General features: G+C 39.5%; 1 protein-coding gene across 12 annotated transcripts in view; it reads left to right on the top strand.

The window, feature by feature from the left end:
* Positions 1-23,647, top strand: part of ttll7 (tubulin tyrosine ligase-like family, member 7) — a 160,792-nt gene that overhangs the window by 58,824 nt on the left and 78,321 nt on the right. For 11 of the 12 annotated variants that reach the window (XR_015502042.1, XR_015502041.1, XR_015502044.1 and 8 more), the window contains 4 exon segments: positions 9,331-9,425; positions 11,788-11,935; positions 13,809-13,882; positions 19,399-19,534. Coding sequence is in view for 7 of the 12 variants with exons in the window: in XM_087272643.1 (XP_087128769.1) it covers positions 9,331-9,425; positions 11,788-11,935; positions 13,809-13,882; positions 19,399-19,534 (453 nt within the window). In the remaining 5 variants the exon portion in view is untranslated. 12 annotated transcript variants of the gene reach the window in all.

The raw sequence follows: 23,647 nt of genomic DNA, 5'->3' as shown, positions 1-23,647 counted from the left end.
TAAACCGTTTTGACCATTTCAATGAGCTTTTGTAAAAATATTGAATTATTATCCGTGTCAGAACGATTATTGTCAAAAGGCGTTAAATTATTAAGGAAAAAAGGGAAAACATTACTGACATCCTAAATCTAAAGACTCCTGCATGGCAGATCTTGATGAGTGGTCTTTGTTGCTTTGTGAAGCGGGCCGTCTGCGGGACATCTACTCAGCGAGGGGTGATGTGGCCCGACTCTGAGAGCTAAGAAAGCGTGAGCCGGATCAGCCGCGGCTGCTACAGTTACTGCTGCTAAGGTTACGGCTGATACAGTCAATTCATTGATTTAGTCCACCCTCTCAGCAAACCCCCCTCTGACGCTCAGTTGTGATGTAAATATTATCTTACGGTCTTCTCTTAAGCGATCACCTTTCTGAGAGAGATTAACATCTGAGCAGGGCAGCTCTATTAAGAGCCCAGCAAGGGGTGGCTGTGTGTGCTGTCATCTCTCTCTGTTGCCGCCATCCTTCACAAACCGTTTGTCCGTGGCGTGAAGCGCTAATGTTGTGTGTCTTGCACATTGTAATGTGCGAAGCCATACCCGAAATGAATGTTTGTCGCATATGAAGTTGCACAATGCAGTTAAAGGACACATAGTTTACCCTTTTTTATGATTTAATATTAGTATTATGGTTTTCCTGAGTGTGCCAGTTTAGGTTCAGTTCAACACACAGTTCAGATGTATTTATTATAATGCGTTAATAAGGCGTTTACACAGTTTGCTGTTAGTTGCTTCACAGTTTCGGCTTCCCGCCCAACGTAACAAGGGGGCGGAGCCAAGAGCTCCTACGCTTTGTGTTTGCAACAGACAGGCTGACAAGACAGAGAGATAAGCTAAGCTAAGCTAGGATGAGCATTCAGCCGTACATGTATGAGTCGGACACAGACCAAGCAGAGTACAAAATCATTTGTTTCTTTGTAGTCTCGGCACTTGTACACAGAGACTAATAACCACACACTGAATTAACTTTGACTAAAGCACTGAATGCGCCACGACACGGCACTCCAGACACTCAGTGACGCGGCAGAAACATGAAGTGTCCTGAATCGTTGTGCCACGCATTCCAGAACTCCAAACATAAGCCTCCACCAGGGCAAACACAACGCCGCCGAGCCGCTGACCCGAAGCTCCGCCGCGTGCACCCCGACAGAAAGCCGCGCCGCAGACCAGAAGCTCCTCCGCGTGCACCCCAACAGAAACCCACGCCACGCTGAGTCGCTTACCCGAAGCTCCGCCAGGTGCACCCCGACAGAAACCTACACCACTCCGCCACGTGCACCCCGTCAAAAAGCCGCGCAAAGCCACTGACCCAAAGCTCCACCTCGTGCACCCCCACAGAAACCCACACCGCACCGAGCCGCTGACCCGAAGCTCCGTTGCGTGCACCCCGTCAGAAACCCTCGCCCAGATCTCTGAAATGCATGGCGCTGCGCCACGCAAAAGTTACAAGCAATAAATCCGATTACTGCGATAATGTGGAGAATATTGATCTTGTGTTGAGTCCAATGAGCGTTTCACCCTTTAATGATATCGCTTTGACTCACACGCTGAAAATGGCGGACGCGCAACAAGAAACTGAGGATATGATCGTGACGCAAGGCTGTCAATTAATATTGGTGGGCGGGGGGACCCCTCTCCTACGTAAAGTTGCGGTCGGTCTGAAAACCGCTTTAATTGGTCCACCGTTTTTTTTTTTTGTTGTTAAATTGAAAAAAAAAGGACTGTGTGTGTTTATATCACCCCGATATGACGGTCTATACACTGTACGTACACACATGTCTGTCCAAACAGCTTAAAAAGTAGATTTTTCTCCATAGGTGCCCTTTTAAAGTCAGAAATCTTTCTGACTTTCTGTGAATTTATTTCCCAAATGATCTATAAAAACGAATTGTTCACAGTGTCTAATCTAATATTTTTTCTTATGGAAAAAAGTAATTTCAGGCTAAAATAAAAGCCGTTTTTAATTTTTTAAAACTGTTTTAAAATCAATATTAGCCCCCTTATCAAAATTTTTTTTCAATCGTCTAGAGAACAAAAAACTGCTATACAATGACTGGCATAGTTAACCTAACTTGCCCAATTAACCTATTTAAACCTTTAGATTTCACTTTAAGCTGGATACTTGTATCTCAGTAATATCTAGTGAAGTATTAATGTACTGTCGTCATAGCAAGGATAAAATAAATTGGTTATTAAAAATTTGAAATGATTAGAAATGTGCTGAAAAAGAAAAATCTCCTTTCCGTTAAACTGAATTTGGGAAAAATATACAGAGGGGCAATAATTGAGGAGGGCTAATTATTGTGACTTTAACTGTATGTTGTTTCAGTATTGACATCTCAATGTGTGCATCCACAGTAGTAACATGATTTAGCAGGATATTTAATGTTGAGTTGGAATTATAGTTGACTAGCACAACAGTTTGTGATACATGCCATTTGAGGTGTGATGTTGCTTCTCTCTGTCTGCCTGTCTGTTGCCAAACACAGAGCGGGGGAACTCTCGGCTCTGCCCCTTTGTTACGTTGGGCGGGAAGTCGAAACTAATTTTCATGTGAAGCAACACACCCCTAAAACAGCGAGCTGTGTACACGCCCCCAACATGACACTTTTTAACACATTATAATAAAAAATCTGAACTGTGTTTTGAACTGAACCTAAACTGGCACACTCAGAAGAACCATAATATTAAATCTTAAAAAAGGGGTAAACTATGTGCCCTTAAACATAAGAGTTTTAGTTTTGAGTTTTCACGTGTTTTTTGTGTTTTGAAATTATTAAATGCATAACAATCTTGATAACCTGTAATCGTACAACCAAAATCTATCATCATTGCATCCCTAAATTAAAGTAGTTTTTCTCTCTCTTAAAACAACAGACAGCTAAAGATTGAGTTTCTGGTCAACATTACAAATAATGCATCACCGAGCATAAAAGTTCTGAATGAATATTATCATACATCACAGCGATTGTGCAGATATCACAAGCTGGTCTCATTTCCTCTGCAGTTTTTTTTTTCTTTCCAGTTCCACAGAGAAAATAACTCTGGCATCTGATGAATTAGCTTGTGTTGGCAGGAATGTGACAGATTATACTAATGCACGGAAAGACATTCTATTGCTCAATTATCTCTAATTAACTGCTCAAATGATTCTGAATGGTTATAAATGGTTTAATTCATACAAAAAAGAAAACTCTGAAACAGAATGCAAAGCCTTGGTTTTCCTGTGTTTAGATTGAGCCATTATTTTCCGGCCCAAGAGAACAAAGTCTCATACAAAAAGTTGAAGTCAAAACTATTAGCCCTCCTGTTCAATTTTAATTCTTATTAAATCTTTTCTAAGTGCTACAGAGAGAAGTTGTTTGTTTCTAAGCATTTCTAATAATTAATTTTGGTAACACTTTAGTTTAGGTCACAATTTACAGTATTAACAAACCATTACCTAACACTACCAGCTTAATAAACTACTAATTATCTGTTTATTAATAGTTAGTAAGGTAGAGTTGGGTTTAGGTTTTGGATTGATTTTTTTCATTCATACATTCATTTTCTTGTCGGCTTAGTCCCTTTATTAATCCGGGGGTCGCCACAGCGGAATGAACCGACAACTTAACCAGCCCATTTTTACGCAGCAGATGCCCTTCCAGCTGCAACCCATCACTGGCAAACATCCACACACATTCACACACACACTCATATGCTACATACAATTTAGCTTACCCAATTCACCTGTACCGCATGTCTTTGGACTGTGGGGGAAACCGGAGCACCCGGAGGAAACCCACGCAAACGCTGGGAGAACATGCAAACTTCAATCAGAAACGCCAACTGAGCCGAGGATCAAACCAGCGACCTTCTTGCTGCGAGGCGACAGCACTACCTACTGCGCCACTGCGTCGCCTTGGATTGATTTAGATATGTAGAATAAGATCATACATTATAATGACTAATGAACAGTTAATATCTTAAAATGAAGCAGGTAATAAGCCAGTAGTTAAGGTTACAGTACTTTATTTATACCCGAAGGTAGATTTGGTTTGCAGTCAAAAGTCCTCATTTCATAACTGTGCCACACAAAGGAACTCAAATATTAACAACAACAAATGAACATTAAGACATAAAACAAACACTTATAAAGAATAATTAAATCCCTTCAAGTGTCCACGCTCCCCATATCAATAGCATGAATTGTGACCTAAAGTGTTACCATAATTTCATTTGTCATTGCCATGATGACACTACATACTATTTTACTAGTCATTTTGCAAGATGCTAGTATTCAGCTTTAAGTGCAATGTATAGGCTTAAATACACTCACAGGCCACTTTATTCGGTACATCTGCTGGTTAAAAAACACTTTGCAAATTTACAAACCCTGTCATTGTCCTTGTTCTCAGCCCGATTGACCCTTCGCCAGACCTTTCCGGAAAATTACCGGCAATACCGGTTTGTATGTGTGAAAGGGGCTTTAGTACCTCCATCGTGTCCTGGGTCTTCCCCGAGGCCTCCTTACGTGGGTCAATGCTGGAACACCTCCTTAGGTAGGCGTCCAGGAGGCATCCGAAACAGATGCCTGAGCCACCTCAGCTGACTTCTCCTGATGTGGAGGAGCAGTGGCTCTAGCTCCTCCAAGGTGACTTCTATACATAAGGGTGCACCCTGCCACCCTGCAAAGGAAAACTCATTTCGGCCGCTTGTTTCCGAGATCTTGTCGTTTTGGTCATGACCCTAAGCTCATGGCCATAGGTGAGAGTAGAAACGTAGAATGACTGGTAAATCGAGAGCTTTGCCTTTTGGCTTAGCTCCTTCTTTACCACAACAGACCGGTACATTGACAACATTACTGCTGCCACTGCTGCAATCTGCCTGTCAATCTCACGTTTCATCCTTCCCTCATCCCAAGATACTTGAACTCCTCCGCCTGGGGTAAGGACTTACCTCCAACCTGGAGATGGCAAACCACCTTTTTCCGATGGAGCTTCATGGCCTCGTACTTGGAGGTGCTGATTCTCATCCCAGCTGCGTCTCACTCTGCAGCAAACTGCCCCAGTGCATGCTGAAGGTCCACATTCGATGAAGCCAACAGAACAACATCGTCTGCGAATAACAGAGATGAAATACTGTGGTAAAAACTGGACCTCCTACAACCCAAGGCTGCACCTTGAAATTCCGTCCATAAAAATGATGATCAGAATTGGTGACAATGTGCAGCCCTGCCGGAGTCTGACTTATTGGTGGCAATGCAAACCAAACTCCTACTCTGTTAATACAGGGACGAGACGGCCCTCAACAGATCACCTCTGACCCCATACTCCCACAGCACCCTCAATAGAATGCCACGAGGGACACGATTGAATGCCTTTTTCAAGTCCACAAAACACATGTAAACTGGTTGGGTATACTCCCTTAAACACTCGCACCCTGGTGAGGGTATAGAGCTGGTCCAGTGTACCATGGCCTAGAAGAAAATTGCATTGTTCCTCCTGGTTCCTAGGTTCAACCTAGCTAGGTTATTATTCAATTATTTTTAAATTTGACCGATCATGCATCGCATAAACTAAGCTGTTGAATGGTTAGCATATGAGGTGGCTAGGCTAACCTAGCTTCCATTTTGATTCAATTATTTTCTAATTGGTTGCATATTATGTCGTGGATATACCCCTGTAATGTATAGTACAGTGTTTTTTTTGTCTGGCTTTCTCGGATATCTCACCTGTTCACCAAAAACGAGTAATTCTATACCAGGCATTGTCTGACACTGGGGCATACATTTTGTAATAGACATGCCAGGCACCAAAGCTTGACAGGCGTAACAGCAGTAACTAAAGCCTAGTTCACACTACAGGATTTTAAACATCAGCAGATCGCTGTGCTGTTCACACTACATGACCTGACTTTGTGTCTTTTTTTTATCTCTGTGGTGTTCACACTACGCAACACTCTGTGAACGATCCACAAGAGGGGGGTCACACACTACATGATCTGACAACATCTCATTCAAGCTACCAAACCACAGCCAATGAAAATTTGAGGGAGGAGTCGTCAGAAAAAAGCTGAACACTATTGGCTGCTTGTGTGCTGATGACATCACTGACAGCGTTTCAAGCTTTGGAGAAAGCATTTAAAAACATCATCAAAACAGCTGATTTATGAGCGGATTAATCACTCATCTGCAAGGTTCGAGTGGATAGATACACAGAGAGTTTTTAATTTTTGTAATTTTATAACTCTTTGAAATAAAACTAACATATTTATAACACCCTGCCGTTTTCTAACTATCAGTGTATTTCTTTCTGACATTGTTATTTTTTTTTATTACAAAACAGTAAAGAACTGAGCATTTCTGCCTTAAATTACCATATTGGTCAAAATGACTGCATGCATGTCTGATACTTTTCGCTGTGACTTTAAATATGTGTGCATTTTCTTGCCTGGCAACTTCCTGCTAATATAAACAAAACTTTCTGATGGCAAAACATCAATTTACTTCAGATATCTTTCAAAACAGCATATTCTGTACTGTTAAATAGCTCCTGTTTGAAAGTGAAAATGAAAGCCAAGCCTTTAAGTGTTTTAGTATCTTAACAACATATTTATAGGCTGTATTACCAAAAAATATTATATTTTTAGGGTAATGTCATTAAATATGATGCCAGACATTCAAAGCTTAATTTTAATATCTCAATAATAGCTTTGAATGTAAATATGTTGTGACAATATGGCGTTTTATATGAGAACGGTCAGAATGAGCAGTATGGTAATTCTAATAGTTACAGAATTCTAGATCCACTGTTAATATAGCCTACTCTCATGTCTGTGCTAACGCAGAATGAAGCGAGTGCACCGATGCCCGTTCTGACCAATCACAGATGTTTCTGTTGAGCTCCTGAACACACAGGCATTCAGCTCATCCTGATCTGCTCTCTCATTGGCTGCAGCTCGTCACTACATCTGACCACACATGGGGTTGAGTCGGCCGACTGCTCTGGAATATTTAGCATGCTGAATGTTGGATTTCCGTCTGCGAGGTGTCGGCGACGCGTCAGCGAGCCTCGTTGATGCGTTGCTCAGTAGTTCACACATAAAGAGCGGCGAGCGTCGTGCACCCGCAGATTTCTTCCCAATCACAGCCCGATCTGTCGGCGAGCTCGTTAACTTCCAAATCGGGCTCAAATCAGGCTTAAAATCCTCTAGTGTGAACTAGGCATAAGGAGGGAGGAGTTTAGCGAAGCGTCAATTGAACCTACAGCTTCAATAGTTTTGTTATGATAAAAACTTAAATTGTAAACTATTCTTTATTAAAAAAAAAAAAAAACTTCAGAAATAGCAAGTTTAAGTTTTCATTCATTCATTCATTTTCTTGTCGGCTTAGTCCCTTTATTAATCCGAGGTCGCCACAGCGGAATGAACCGCCAACTTATCCAGAAAGATTTACACAGCTGATGCCCTTCCAGCCGCAACCCATCTCTAGGAAAAGTTATCATTAATTGATTAAAAACATGAAATTATGAATAAATTCATTACAAATAAAAACTGTTTTACAATTGTCCCCATGTTTTAGTTAGTCCTCTCACATTTGCATTGAATTTTAGGCTACTCAGGAAGTGACATCAAGTGATATCATTTGATGGAAGGAGAAGCTGACAGTGATCAATTATACATTCCATCATAGAATTGATTTTATCAATTTAGTCGGATTTTATGCTTGTTTTTGTGTGTCTTTTTGAGGATGACGAGCTCAAAGGTCAGGCCCTGTCACTTTTTTTTTTATATAAGTGAAAATGTAAATTTTTTGGTAAGATGTCCCATATTCTACATATTTCTACATTGCAGATGTCCCATATTTCTACATTGCATCACTCTATTGTGAATCTAGACGTGCAGTTTTTTATTTTTTATTTTATATAATGGCATTACCTATGCAATGATATGTCATGTGAATTGTCTAGTAATCTCTGGCTGTGCTTTGAAAGCTCCGCTGCAAACAAGATCAAAGTTGCACTTGTTTGCAGAGTGTTTCTTGACCTACATGCAGAGCTCCACTCCATAGAGGTCATCATTACTCACCCTCATATTGTTCCTTCCTTTCTTCCGGGGAAGATTCTTATGATTGCTGTTTATCATGCCGTGATTGTGTAGACAATGAAGCTTTGAAACTTTTTTTGGTCTGTTCCTTACTGGTGTGTTCCTAGCCACTCAGGTTGACTGAAGTTATGTGTAGGTATACTGAAAAAATGTGATGTCTGTCTCAGTTATTTAAAATACACTTTTACCTATTGTCTGGTGTTAATTTAATTTAATTTAATTTAATTTTATTTTATTTTTATTTTATTGTTAGTACATAACAGAAAATATGATACAGTACATATTAGCCTCCTTTGCATTTTTTTTCTTTTTAAAATATTTCCCAAATGATGTTTAACAGAGCAAGGACGTTTTTAAAAGTATATATGATAATATTTTTCTTCTGGAGAAAGTCAAATTTTTTTTTTTTTATTTTGGCTAGAATAAAAGCAGTTTTACATTTTTTTTTTTAAACTCATTTTAAGGTCACAAATATTACCCCCTTTAAGCTATTTATTTTTTTCAGTAGTCTACAGAACAAACTATTGTTATACAATAACTTGCCTAATTACCCTATCCTGTCTAGTTAACCTAATTAACCTAGTTAGTTGATGGTTTGTTCTGTAGACTATCTGTAGACTTTCGAACACAACAAAAGTTTAGTATATTTGCTTAGAGTGTATCATTGAGTTTTTTTTTTTTTTTTTTTTTACTTCAAAGCATTTTCTCAAAATATGTGGTGAAATAAGATTTGTTACCAAAAATAATTTTGCTAGCTGAAACAGAAAAAGCTATGGCCAAATTAAGACTCAAAATCACCCCAGAGTGGATGAAAACATCCCCAACAGAACATAAGGGTTAAGCCACAAGGACGATTTGGCATTATTTGAAAATGCAGTAATTGACTCATTGTGCTAGTCTTGTTGGAAGGGAAGAGTATAAGTGAATGATGATGTACATTTCTGTTTTTTTCCCCACGCAAAGCTGCTGTATAGCTTAATTCTGAAGTCTTGTAATATATTAGGAGCCGAGCTATATAATCCTCAACATTAGCGACAAACATGTCTTGCAACACTAATTGTTATTAGAGCCTTGTTATTTTAGTATAACAGTGGTTATTTCTACTGTGACTTGTCAATGTCCTTTAAACGTTGTACTGTACTGTATATTGATGGGGTTTTTGGTTTTTGGAAGAAGAAAAAAGAAATATTACTCTGTCTTTCCTCTGCAGATCAATCGTGCCCCGAGTTTTGGGACAGATCAAAAGATTGATTACGACGTGAAGAAGGGGGCTTTACTTAATGCCCTGAAACTGCTCAACATCAGGTATGAAGTAATGCTCTCTCCAGAGTCCCATTAGAAAGAGAATAAGAGTAAATCAGAAAACTCACTCTTCATTGTCCACCATTCATAAGTCTTCAGTGTTTTAGAACAATATTGATTTGGTGATCTCTAAGAAGTTGCTTGGAATTTTTCGATGGGCCCTCATTTAATTGTTTTTGAGACTGTTTAATTTGAAGGAACACATCAAAAGCATTGTAGACTTGATATTGTGTGGCAATTGCATGGAAAATCAGAGCTATTTATGTTTTTTATTTCTTTACATGTTGAACACACGTCGACCACAACAGAAAAAAAACACTCCAACTGAATAAATAAATAAATACTTTTGAAAGAAAGGATAAATTGTGATTTATTACAGGCACTGCGCACCGCTTTCTGTGCCTCAGCGTGCAGATTTGAATTTTAGCAGTTGATAATGCGCTCTGAACATTCTGATCACACCAGTGTGATTGTACTCGTGAAAGGGTTAATTGAAGCAATAATTCACCCTAAAATGAAATATTACTCATAAATACAGAACAAATCACAGAATTCTAAATTATTTATACCTCTAGTAGATCTAAATCTTTATGAGTTTCTTTATTCTGCTGAACACTAAGTGAAGCTTATTTATAAACTAATTTTGAGAGGATCGCGTGCTTATGATTTCTTGCAGCCGGCCCCGCATTATTCAATTTATTATTCAACAATCAGACGATTCCTAAGCCACTATAAGTACCCCAAGGTCCATATGATAGCCATCTTCGTTTTGAAGAATCTCCCTTTAAACCCCTACTCATCCTTCTTTCCTAGATGGGTGGCACGGTGGCCCAGTAGTTAGCACTGTTGCCTCACAGCAAGAATGTACTGGTTCTAGTCCTTACCAAGCCAGCCAACCTTTCTCTGCGGAGTTTACACGTTCTCCCCGTGCTCTGTGGGTTTCCCCCGGGTTCTCCGGTTTCCTCCCACCGTCAAAAAACATGCAACCTAAGTTAATTGACTACTCCAAATTAGCATCATAGACATGCTCCTAGTAAATAGTCTTCTCTTAAGACTAATCTGTTCATTAGCTACTACAGCAGGGGAGTTCTCGAGATCTATCTGAGCTCAAACTCCCCTCTCCTCTGCAAACGTGAGGGAGCTCCTGGCTCGAGGATCTTATGAGCTCAGGGTTCTCTCCTGGGGCAGCATGTTTTAAACAAGCTTTATAATCAATCATCAGCTAAGTGCGAACTCTTGAAAAAGATCATTTAAAGAAAGCTGAAAACCTGTAGCTATTGCCTTCCATAGTAGAAAAAATGAAATACTGTACAACTCATTGGTCAGAATTTCCTCTTCTATGTTCAACGGCAAACAATTTGCCTAAAGATGTCATCCATTAAGCAGTGCCTTAATGAAGTTCTGGCTAAGACTTTAATTAGTAAGCATCAAAGATGTACAGCATAGCATTGAATGTAGCTTCCATTTTGGTGTCATTAGCAGATATGTCACATGAATTACCAGGTAAACTGAATTTTAATGAATGCAATTAGTTGAAATTGATGGCTTTAAAAGATGAGCAAATTCTTTTGGTTACTTTAAGTTGGTAATTTTTTTACTTTAATGTCAATTACTACTGTATGAACACACCATAGACTCCTGTTGACTCTTAAGATGATACTTTTTTTTGTCAAACAGTGCGGTGAATCAGTTTTTTCTTCAATGAATATGATTGTATTGTATTTAACATGAGGTATTCCTTTTAAGTTTATTTGTTTCTTTGCTGTGGTTATCTACTTGCCGTACTGCCTGCGTATACCTGTGTGTGCAGTTGTGCATCAGTATACAGGGTATCCAGTGATTGATTACTGTAGACCTGGCCTTCAAATCCCAGTTCCAACTTTTGTACTAAATATACCAGAGTGGCCCAGCAATGGTCCTAGAGTAGAAAACAACAGCAGACAAACTCAATCTTGCAGTGGATCAGGTTTCTGGGTGCATTGCTTCCGTTCTGCCGTAGTTATTTTCTTGAAGGTCTCCGCAGATGCTCACCGCGTCCCAGCTGAGTTCTTACCAGTAACATATCAAGCGACTCCCACGTTATTTCCCCAGCAGTCGCAGGACAAAACCAATAACTCAGTGACAAGAACTCAGAAGTGCGAAAGTCGTATCAATAAAAACTGGAGGGTTCCCAGCGGTTCAGGAGCCCACTGACCCTGAGTGGCCACTTACAACAGCAAATTTAAAGGGCCAGTGAGCGATGAAATCATGGTGAATGCTGTCAAGTCAAGTGATGTATAGAGTTGCAGAGTTTTTCCAGAATTTCTGTGAGTTTGTGCTACTTTGAGTGCTACTTTTTATTTTGTTTTCATTTTTTCTTACCAAGAGCGAGTGATAAACGGCGGAATCTGGCTCAGCAGAAGGCAGAAGCCCAGCGCCGACTGTACGGACAGGGATCCATGCGGAAACTGACTGCCGGGTCTTCAGAATGGGAGAAACAACGCCACTTGCTAGAACGCAGAAGGGAGGAACTGGTGCGACACATTTAGCTTTCAGAAAAGCTTTCATGTTTAAAGGGGGTCTATCATGCTAAAATTGCTTTTATAAGGAGTTTAAAGACAGTTGTGTGGCAGAATCATGTAAATATAATTTTTGTATTTTGTTTTATATAATCACACTGCATAAATACACTTCAGTCTACAGAAACACTTTTGTTGACATGCTCCCTTTGTACTTGTCTACAGAAGGGGGAAAGTCCCGCTCATTAATGCAAATCTGTCCCTAATTAGCATAGGTTGTTATTCTTATTTTTGAATCTGCCACTATGCTGACACGTAGGCATTTGTAGCTCCGCCCTCTTTTGAAATCACACAATCAGGACAATCTTATTTGAATCTAAAGCCAATTTAAGTCACCAAAATGACACAATTTGGATTAAAGCCTACAAGTGACAGTTTCAAAGAGTTATAAAACATTATTTGCGGGATGTTTTGACATGTCACTTCACATACACACTCTTGGAACATTGGAGATTTATTTGACATTCTGTAAAAAGGTGCATACTAGAAGTCCTTTAAGTGATGAAGCAAAATATAATTTTTATGTTGGAGCCAGGGGCTAGAGATACAGGCTTGAGATTTTTTTTCCCTTGTGGAAGATGCATGTTCTAATTCTGCCTGTTTTTTCAAACTTTTTAATATGGTAATTAGGGATCCACCAATATATATATATATATATATATATATATATATATATATATATATATATATATATATATATATATATATATATATATATATATATATATATATATATATATATATATATTTACCTGATCCAATCCCAATGCCACAATTATGAGTATCGATCAATACAGTCGTGATCGTGATAATGATAAGTATCACAGATGTGATCATATTTTTATTTTTTATACATTTCCTATTATTATTAGAATTTTAGTTGGTCGGTTATCTACAAAATAAACAAGAAGATTTGAGGTGAAGTTCAAAACAAGGTTCGTTTATGTGCTTCAGTACCAAAACACAAACTGTTGTTGGTTTATAAATTACACTAAATATATCGTGCACGCAAAATATGTGGCATCGAACCGATATCCGATCTAAGTATTGGGATCAGTGCATTTCTAAGCAGCGTAATCGGTTTCCTTTAAGTTATGAAGCAAAATATCTTTTTAATCATGGAGCCATGGACTAGAGATTCAGGCTTGAGATTTTTTTTCCCCATATGTTCATATCTCGCCTGTTTTGTCAAATTTTTTATGTAATAACGATGGCCAAACCAACAGAGCATTAAACATTTAGTTTATCATATTTCAGTTAGCCAGCATGAAGACAAAGAGTGTTCTCAAAAGTTGCGCACCAGCCCTTGAATTGGTCTTCCTTCCGATCAACTTTTTATTATCTGAAGAGATGAATGAGGTTGAGATGACTGCAGGTAGGTGGTATTTTCAAAGGGCAAAGCTTGACGCAAAAGAGGAGTGAGATTTGGGAATTGGGGGCTGAACGAACTTGCCTGTACCAGCATTTAGCAGAGATCAGTGACTATTATAAAAGACACCCTGCTGCGCCACAGCAAATTGACCAGCTGACCTTTCCACAATTATATTTTTTGATGTATTAAAATGGTACAGTGGGAGTTAAATCCATATGAATTATGAATAGGCCCCCTGTATTAACAAGTGTGGAGTAGAGGCTGTTATACGTGCTCGCTAACTCTCAGACTTCATTAAGGGGCCTTGTAATATAGCAAACGAGTCATTCTGTGACATTGTTATTCGGTTTTGGGTGGCTAAATTACACTGCAGGATAGCACTAGCTGAAACGGGGATTCATTTCTCTGTCATTCTTCCCACTTCTCACTGCCTACTCACTTATGTTGTGCTTTCAGAAAGAAAGACTGGCTCAAGTCCGCAAGCAAGTCTCCAGGGACGAGCATGAAAAGCGGCACCTGGGGAACTACAGGTAGGGAAGCCGCTGTTACGATTGTTATCCTGTAAGAATGCTTGCTTACACCTGTGGGGTCTCTTGTGGTTTGGTTTGGGGTATGTGATGGTATGAAACTATTTGTTGGGATCTCATGTTGAGAGAGCAAGGACAAGGGTTGGCTGTAAAAATTTAAAACAAAAATGCAGATACTGTAATAAAACACCAAGACAAGCTCAAAGCCAATGTTTGGGAAGCGTTCTGTTTATTAAAATGGGCTATGCTGTCAATTTTGGCAGCAATCGTGGGTCCAGAACTAGTTAAAAGAAACTATTAAAATAGGAAAAAAAACTTGTCAACAACTTGTAAACTAGCAGTCATTAGGGTATGTCTGTGCTGTCCCTGCTAAAAAATCCAGCTTAAACCAGCCTAGGCTGGTTGGCTGGTTTTAGCTGGTCAATCAGGCTGGTTTTAGAGGGGTTTTGGCCACTTCCAGGCTGGTTTCCAGCAATTTCCAGCCTGGTCTTAGCTGGTCAGGCTGGAAAATGACCAGCTAAATCCAGCTAAAACCAGCTTGACCAGCCTGGTTTAAGCTGGACATAGCTGGTTTTGGCTGGGCTCTCAGCCTGCTAGGCTGGTCAAGCTGGTTTTAGCTGGTCATCTCCAGCTAGATTTTTCAGTAGGGGTCTGCTTAACGCCTTCTAGCAATCTATTGATTGAGCTAGATATACAGGGTGGGCCATTTAAATGCATACACCTCAATAAAATGGAAATTGTTGGTGATATTAGCGTCCTGTTTGTGGCACGTTAGTATATGTGAGGGTTCAAGCTTTTCAAGATGGGTGGTGATCATGGTGGCCATTTTGAAGTCGACCATCTTGGATCCAACTTTTGTTTTTTCATTAGAAATAGGGTCATTTGACACATCAAACTTATTGGGAATTTCACAAGAAAAACAATAGTGTGCTTGGTTTTAATGTAACTTTATTCTTTCATGAGTTATTTACAAGTTTCTGACCACTTATAAAATGTGTTCAATGTGCTGCCCATTGTGTTTGATCGTCAATGCAAGCCTCTTCTCCCACTCTTCACACACTGATAGCAACACTACAGGAGAAATGCCAGCACAGGCTTCCAGTGTTCGTAGTTTCAGGTGCTGCACATCTTGTATCTTGTATAGTACTTTTCTCAACAAAAAAACTTGTATCAGAGCGACAGCAATGTTTTTTCAGCTTGTCATCCTCTGAGAAAACGGTTAATTTTTGCCTAGCAACCTACGAAACACAGAAACACATTTTTTGTCATCACTACTGCAAACTTTTATGAGCGGTAATATTAATAAGCGTGGAGGGGGGCCTCACAATATTTTCAAGGGGAAAAAGGGAGTCTCAGGGAAAAAAAGGTTGGGAACCACTAGTCTATGGGGAGAAAAGTGCAGTGTGATCGCAGCTTATGTCTAGTACGCAGTGTCTACAGCTGAAGGGAGAGTTAAACCAGTGCACTGGACAGTGTGTCACAGCATAATCTTTTTTTTGGCTCATATTAACAGCCATTTAGCATCTGAAAATGTAGTGCATCCTTATACTTTGCAACTTGCTGACTTATTCTTGTAGATTTTGTTGACATGTTGTTGCCAGCAAACTCTGACAAATTTGGCTTCTGACTTTTTGGCTTCGACACTACCTCCATTTGAAAACCATGTTCTTGGTCTAGAAGTACAAAATGTTGTGCGTAGCTCATTATAGTCCTGTCAGACAAGGCCAACGCTTACTTCACAACATTAAATGACTTCAAGTAGCTCCTTTAATGACTAATATTTTGTAAAGAAGCCAGCATTTGTCAGCAGCCAAAAGCTTCTCTTATTTTATTAATCCTATCATTTCTTACATTTTAATTTAGGCACTCGGATCTCCCGAATAAAGACATGCCATTTAGACCCGATTAACCTAACCTGACTTTTGCATTTACCATACAAGCAGGGTGGCAGTTGCATCATTTAGAATCTGCTGCATTTCTTCCTCTAGTCACATGGTAATTGCAACAAATCACTCTTTAATAAGAAGCCTCTACGTCAGAGCCTCAGAGGAGGAATATGAAATGAATGCCTCTTCATAAATAGGTCATTTTGCTCCTTTTGCATGGAACTGCTGTTCTGTTCAACTCTAAATAAAAAACACCCCAAAAGATGCTGAAACATGAGAAATAAAGAGTGTTTGAGGTTTGTGGGTCAGACCCAGATTTCAACATGTGCCATATGCTGAGGACTAAGCCCACTTATGCTTACTAGATTACTTCTCTCACACAAGTTTGTCCATCATGCTTGTAGCTGTTAATGGATTTGGGGCAGTTTATCGTCTGATCTGAACATTTACATTGCTTGAGCTTTTGATTATGTTGAATCCGGATTCCAAAATAAGCTTTTTTTTTAAATGTCACACTATTGGACCTTCACTGTTTATGCAGATTGAGATAGGATCAGTACCGGCAGGCACAGGACGTCAACATGACATCAGATTGACGTTGTACCCAAATATCGTGGGACGTTGCATCTTGTTTGAAAAGAAAAAAATCGGGTTGACGTCAGGCCATCGTCAATGTGCAATGTTAGACAGACCTTGCATTTTGGTTACTTTCCAATGCAACCTAAAAACAATCAAATAATAACATTTAATGATGTTCCAGCTTGACGTTGTGTGGACATTACCACTATGATGTCTATCAGACGTTGAATTTTGGTTGCCATACCTATCGAACAAATGTCAGTATTTACGATTGATGTTGAGTTAAGATGTTGGATTGACGTTGGATTTTGGTCACTTTCAAACACAACCTTTCAAATTCAACCAAATATCAACGTCATTTAACGCTGCCTAGTCATCGGATTTTGGTCATCTGATGTCACAAACTAAATCTTACCTAAAATTAACGTCTTATGATGTTGTGTGTTTGAAATTTTGAAATCTCAAAATTAAAAACTGCTTTTATTTTTGCTAAAATTAAACAAAAAAGACTTTCTCAACAATTCTTGTGTATTTTTATCTACCCATTTCGAAGGTGTAGCTGCTCAATTATGACCAAGAGGGATGCACAACTGACGTAGTGGACGTTATCTTTGTGACGTCTATCAGACTTTGGGTTTTGGTTGCCGTACATGATGAGTAAACGTCAATAAGTTGGTTTAAGATGTTGGCTTGATGTTGGATTTTGATCACTTTCAAGCACAACCTAAAAACAACTAAATATCAACGTCATTTCACATGCTAACATAATATTATGGCGTTGTGTGTCTGCTGGGGTGGTTTTCAAGTGGTGGGTCATTTTTTTTATTTTTGTTTTCTAAAAAAGGAAAAGCAATGCTACAGAAAGGAAATAAATCTACTGAGGATGTGACATTGTGATGTGTCCCATTAAAGTTGTGATAGCAGATGTATTGGTTTTTTTGCAATACTAATGCTAGATTTAGCCCAATGTTTGTAACAACTGGTATATCACACAAAGATGTTGTGAGTATGTATGTATGTCTGTATGTATACAGTTAAAGTCAGAATTATTAGCCCCCCGTTTATTTTTTTCCCTAATTTCTGTTTAACATTTCTAAACATATAAGTGATAATAATTTAATTCTAACTAGGCAGGTTAGAATAGTTAGGCAAGTTATTGTATAACGATGGTTTGTTCTGTAGACTATCGAAAAAAATATATAGTTTAAAGGGGCTTATAATTTTGACCTTGATGTAGTTTTTTTTTTTAAAAACTGCTTTTATTCCAGCTGAAATAAAACAATAAGACTTTCTCCAGAAGAAAAAATATTATCAAACATACTGTGAAAATTTCCTTGCTCAGTTGAACATCATTTGGGAAATTTTTAAAAAAAGAAAAAAAAAATCAAAGGGGGGCTTATAATTCTGACTTTAACTGTATTTATTTATTTATTTTCTATTCGGTTTACTTTTTGCTATTGTAAATCTGATACATAGTATTATAGTAATACTTAGAGGGTTATTCGTTAACATTAGATAATTACAAAAATAATTTTAAAGAATGTGTTTATCTTCAAGTGCATTTCAGCTTTTAATTGTACGTTAACAAAATCAAAAGTTGCATCTCTTAAAACTTGGTGACCACTGATAAAGAAGGGAATACACTGAAAGAAAGTGAGTGAGTGTTAATATTATTAAATGGATCAAAACTTTGATCAGTTGTATGTTTTTGCTTATGTAAACAAAGATTACTACACTACCTGACAAGTCTTGTCGTCTATCCCAGTTGTAAGAGCAAAAAAAATAAATAACAGGACTCTTTTGTTGATCATTTAGAAAAGTGGCAGAAGGTAGATTTTTTTTGATGAATTGAACTGCATCCCAAGATTCTCAATGGACCCAGGATTCTCATAGAAATCAGTCAAGTTTGGTGAAGGAAAAATCATGGTTTAGGGTTACATTCAGAAAAGGGCCGTGCAAGAGATCTGCAGAGTGGATGGCAACATCAACAGCCTGATGCATCAAGGCATCTGTGCTGCTCATTACATTACAAACCACAGAAGAGGGCAAATTCTACAGCAGGATAGCGCTCCTTCTCATACTTCAGCCTCCACATTAAATCTCCTGAAAGCAAAGAAGGTCAAGGTGCTGCAGGATTGGCCAGCCCATTCACCAGACATGAACATTATTTAGGATGTCTGGGTTAAGATAAAGGAGGAGCCATCGAAGATGAACCCAATGAATCTTTATGAACTTTGGGAGTCCTGCAAGATCGCTTTTTTTCATTCCAGATTTCTTTATTATTTGTTATAGCAGAGATGTATGGATGCAGTCCTCCAAGCTCGTGGGAGTCATACACAATATTCTTTTTTTTATTGAACCGTGACTATATTCTAAACTGCACATTATTTCTGTTAAGTGACAAGACTTTTGTCTCAGCAAAGTCAGACCTAACTGTCCTAATTAAATAATTAAAAATAAAGTCATGATCATATTTTATTTTGGTACAATAGGCGTAATCTACAGGCATTTGCCTTTCATATAAGCCACTTCATATGATCAACTAGAAATCAAAGTATTATTTGTTGTTCCTAAAACTTAGAGAGCGACAAGACTTTTGTCAGGTAGTGTCGAATAATAAGCCCACCATTAGTGAACAATACCTTCTGAAAATGTGTTTGTTTCAGTGTGACTGAAAATATGAATACATTCAAAGCACAATTTTGTGCCGTAGGGGGTCTCCATCTGATGCCTTTTGTTCAACCTGGGGCTGAAGCAAAGCCAGTTGCTGGTTTTGATTATATACATGACCCAAAACGGAGCTGATCTGAAGATCCATCACTGAGCTATAGGCAGATGTTTACACATCTTTGGCTTTTGTTTAGTCTTAACGTCTAATACAAAGACAAGTTTATTAATCATTAGAATATACACAGCATAAATGGACAAACGTATGTGTGAAAAGAACGATCGAGGTTTGTTTAAGTGATTAGAAAAGCAGGCAGACCAGGCTGCTAAATCAGATAATCAGATAAAACCCTTTTTTCTCCTCTCTCTCTCTTTCTCTCCATACAGACGTATTTACCCCCCAGATGACAAGCTGCTCTTGGAGAAATATGAGAGTCTCCTTTCAGCTGCCTTTCAGACATTCCTCGCTGGGCGAGCAGCTTCACTTCAAAAGGAAATGAATAATCCACTGAAACGAATGAAGGCATGTACCTGAGACGCAACCCAACAATCTTTTGCTCTTTTTCCCCTCTTTCTCTCCCCTTTACTACAACTGCTTCCTACTATTTAATCTTTTGAATTTAAAATAAGAAATGTGGAAGAGAAACTATTTTGCTTCCTAACTCTTTTTGTGGCCATCTGTTTTTCTTTACCGCAGCTTAAGGCAGCCATCAGTAATACTGCTCATTCAAAGGGTTAGGGATTTAGACTAACCGTTTGTGCTACAGACATGAATGATACCTCAAATCATGTGGTTAGTTGAGGAGAGGTGTGCAATTACTTTTCAAAGCACTGAGAGATTTTTTTTTTCTGGCACTCAATACTGCTCACCCATTGACTGACAATGTAGGAGGCACCTGAGCCAAATGAAATCTACAAACTAGTCTGTAGACATTGTTGGAAAAACTGTTGTGAAACTGTTACTTGTGAAATTTGCAGATATTCTTAATTTTATGTAATATAATCATAGTCAAGATGGTTGTTTTACAAAAAACAACAACAAACTAACTGCACTAAATACAGCCAACTAAAGTTTTGCGGATAAAAAAACCCCCAACAACCTCATAAAATAAAGTTAAAAAAGTCAAATCATAAAGTTTAAAGTTTTAATTGCAGGAAAGAAATATTCAGTTCTAAAGTATAAAAATGTAACTTCAAGGATTGAGAGAAGAGTAAGGATTGGCAAAGGCGTCGGGAACCTTGAGCCGGGAATCAAACTCGGGTCGCCGTGAGCACTTCTGTGTACCGCTAGGCTATTGACGCAGACAATTACAAGAATTGTTTAAAAAATATTGCAACGTTATCGTGCAGTTACGAATAATGTAGCATAAAAAAAGTGTGTCTCACACAAGGAAAATGAAGACAGAATACGTGCAAGTAATGTCTAGTTCAGACTGCATGATTTTAGCCCCGATTTTGACTCGCCGACAGGTTTTGAGAAATCGCGGACAAATGCCTGAAATCACAGGCAAATCTGTGCTCGTGTACGTGTGACAATCACACAATATGAACTATCAAAGACACGATCTGAGAGAATCGCTGATGAGTCGCCGATGCCTGTGAGGTATTTGGCGTGCTGTATATCTGGAGATGTCGGCGATTCAAATCATGCCGTGTGAAATGAGTTTTGACTGAAAATAACGTCAGCGATCGACTACAGCCAATGAGAGAGCAGCGTTCACTTGTGTGTGTGTGTGTACCTGCTGGCCAGAGGGAGGTTGGGGGAGAAGTTAAAAGCGCTCCTTTTTAATTTATTTGGACCCAAGAAATGGAGGATAAACTGGTGAAAGGTTTGACAGGAGCACCCGTGTCGGTTTGACATTTCATACAGAAAGTTAAAAAAGAAAGTTGAGGAGAAATTGCTAATTCCCTTCAGACCCAGGTGAGCAAATATGTACATTTTCTACCCCATTAAAGGCTTCTTTCTCTTTGTGTAGTTAATAACAAAAGATATATTATGTATTTTTGGTTGGGAGACGTAGTTTAGACAAAAGTTGTCGGGGATTCTTCCTATTGTAAAGTCATGCAATGTGAAAGCCCCTGTCGGCGATCCATCTTGCAGTGTAAACAAAGCAGCGACAAAAGTGCAGAGTGACTATAAACTGGACTCATGCGGGAGTGCACAAGTGGGGGGAATCAGTAATCAGGGGTTTGTGAATGGGTAAATTGGAATCCAGGTGGCGAAATGGCTGTGGTGACTGCCTGACATTACCCCTTCCTCCAGGGACTGAACAGTTTGGATACAGTTGATGGAATTCACTACTCTGGGTATCCATGATCCTTCATTTGGTCCATACCCCTGCCAGTTTATCAAATACTCAGGTGCTCCAGTGTTGTGAATTCAAGATCTCCCATACCTGGAAGATTGTTGGTGGTTTCAGCACTTCTGGAGGAGAGGAAGTCATCTTGAGCCAGAAGGTTTTAGTAGAGAAATGTGGAATGCTGGATGAATTCTGTACCTGAGTGGAGGTGGAGCATGTGACAATGCTGATCTGCCTCTGTATTGAGAAACAAATAACCAGTATAGTGGGGACTTCTTTTAGGGCAGCAAGAGACTCCGATCCCAGGTAGAGTCATAAAAGTCTGAAAGATGCAAATTGCATATGGCATAGGTTGTTATTCATAGTGCAAGGTTGAAGGTAATGAAAGATGTCTTCTACTCGTCACTTTCTCTGATTTGAATGAGGTTGTAGGCACTCTGCAGGTCTTAATTTGGAAGAGACATGAGCTTCTCTGAGGTCCCCCAAGGCTGCTGGGACAGGGGAAGTGGATAGGGCAGCTGGATGATCTGGTAGTTAAGTGTCCAGTAATTGTTTCAGGGTTGACGACCTCCATGCTTCTTGCCCACAAAGAAAAAGTTGGAAGCAGACAGTGATGTCGGTGGACATATGAATCCTTGTTTAAGAGTCTCCTCTACTTACTCCTCCATAACTTTGCACTCTGGAATAATCAGGGCATAAGACAGGGCATAATCTCAACATTTAGGGACTTTAGCTCCAGGCAGCAGTTCAATGGCACAGTCCCATGGCTTTCAATCTCGGTAGAAGCAGAACACAACTGTTGACACAACTCTCACCAGCATGTGACTTCAAAAGGGTCCCCTTTGAATTCAGAAGAGTGTTTAGCCAGTCAGGTCCATCTTAGAATGATGTCAGCACTAGATCCCTCTAGTACCTGAAATGTAATGTCCTTGATATGTAGAACTCTGACTTACATTTGGAGAACAGGAGAGGAGTATTTTACTAGGCCATGCTCAGTTTTTTTTCCTAAATATTTTCTACTTTTAGATGATGTTTTTGGATGAGTAGGAATCCGCGTATGATCACTTGGTGTTTAACGTTGGTTGTGGAGCCTAAATCAACAATGTCAGACATAGGATTTTGAAAAGCATTACTGGAATGTAGGATAAGTTCATTAATTTAGATGTTAGTTGAATAGTACTCAATACTGGACGTGGGGGCTTAGTGGGAGAGTTATTTATGAAATGACCAGGGGTAACACAGTATAACACTGTCTGGCAACCAGGTGTTGTGAATGCTCCGTTCATGGAATTCTGGTACTATCCACTTGTATAGGTTCTGGTATTAGAGGACATGCAGCATTAGAGGCGAGCTGGTGACCGGTTCCTGTAATATTGTAAATGGCTAGTTGTTGGGATATGTGGATGCTCTTTGCATGAGGTTCTCCAATCCAGTGGTGTCATCATACATCACCGTTGATCAATAGATGGAAGGATTTAAGACTTCTTTGTATGAACCTATGAGTGCTGCTTAGTTTCCACCCCCTACCCAATGCCAGTGTCTGGGACTAGAGAACACTTTAATGCTGTGTTCACACCAGGCGCGGAACGCGCGGATAAATCACGATATTCGCGCGTAAATAACCGCATGAACATTTGAGGTTACTCGCTTCATTCGCGCGTCAAACCCGCATCATTCGCGTGTCAAATTCACTTCAGAACAGATGCGGATTCGCGTGATGGCCAGGGCTTCTGTCTGCCCCGTGTCTCTAGCTTCATAGCTAAAGGGCTAACATGGATTTTATGAAGAAAATAACAGTGTTTATGTGCTTTATGAAGGATGATAAACAGCGTCGATACGTTTTGGGCCGTTTCTGAGTCCACTACATCCTTTCAGAGGTGCATCCAGCACTTTAAGCTCAAAAACTCCTCCAGAAACTGAACCTGGCTGATGGAGGTTTTCAGCGGTGCTTCTTACTGAGCCCAGCCCAGTTTGATGAACTTCTTGTCGGTGTCTGCTGGGGGATTTCCCCCTGGGACACCGACAACAGGCGATACGTCACAATCACGCCCCCACAAGAGCAAGCTCCTGATTGGTTAACGCGCCGCGAATGTCCGCTAAAGTTCAGATTTTCTAACTCGAGCGATTCGAGCGAAACGTGCATTAAGCGTGTCAAATACGCAAAACGCTCCATTCGCACCACGCCATTCGCGCGTATCGCGCCCTGCGCAGAGCGCCATTCGCACATCTTCGTCATTCGCACGTATTGCTATTTGGATGTCTATTTGCGAGGTTACATTGATTTAACATGTAAATCACTTGCGCTTGACGCTCGTTCCGCGTCTGGTGTGAACGCA

Source organism: Danio rerio, chromosome 11, assembly GCF_052040795.2.
Source record: "Danio rerio strain M-AB ecotype USA chromosome 11, GRCz13ab, whole genome shotgun sequence".
NCBI lineage: Eukaryota > Metazoa > Chordata > Actinopteri > Cypriniformes > Danionidae > Danio > Danio rerio.
This window is presented reverse-complemented; position numbering and strand designations above follow the sequence as displayed.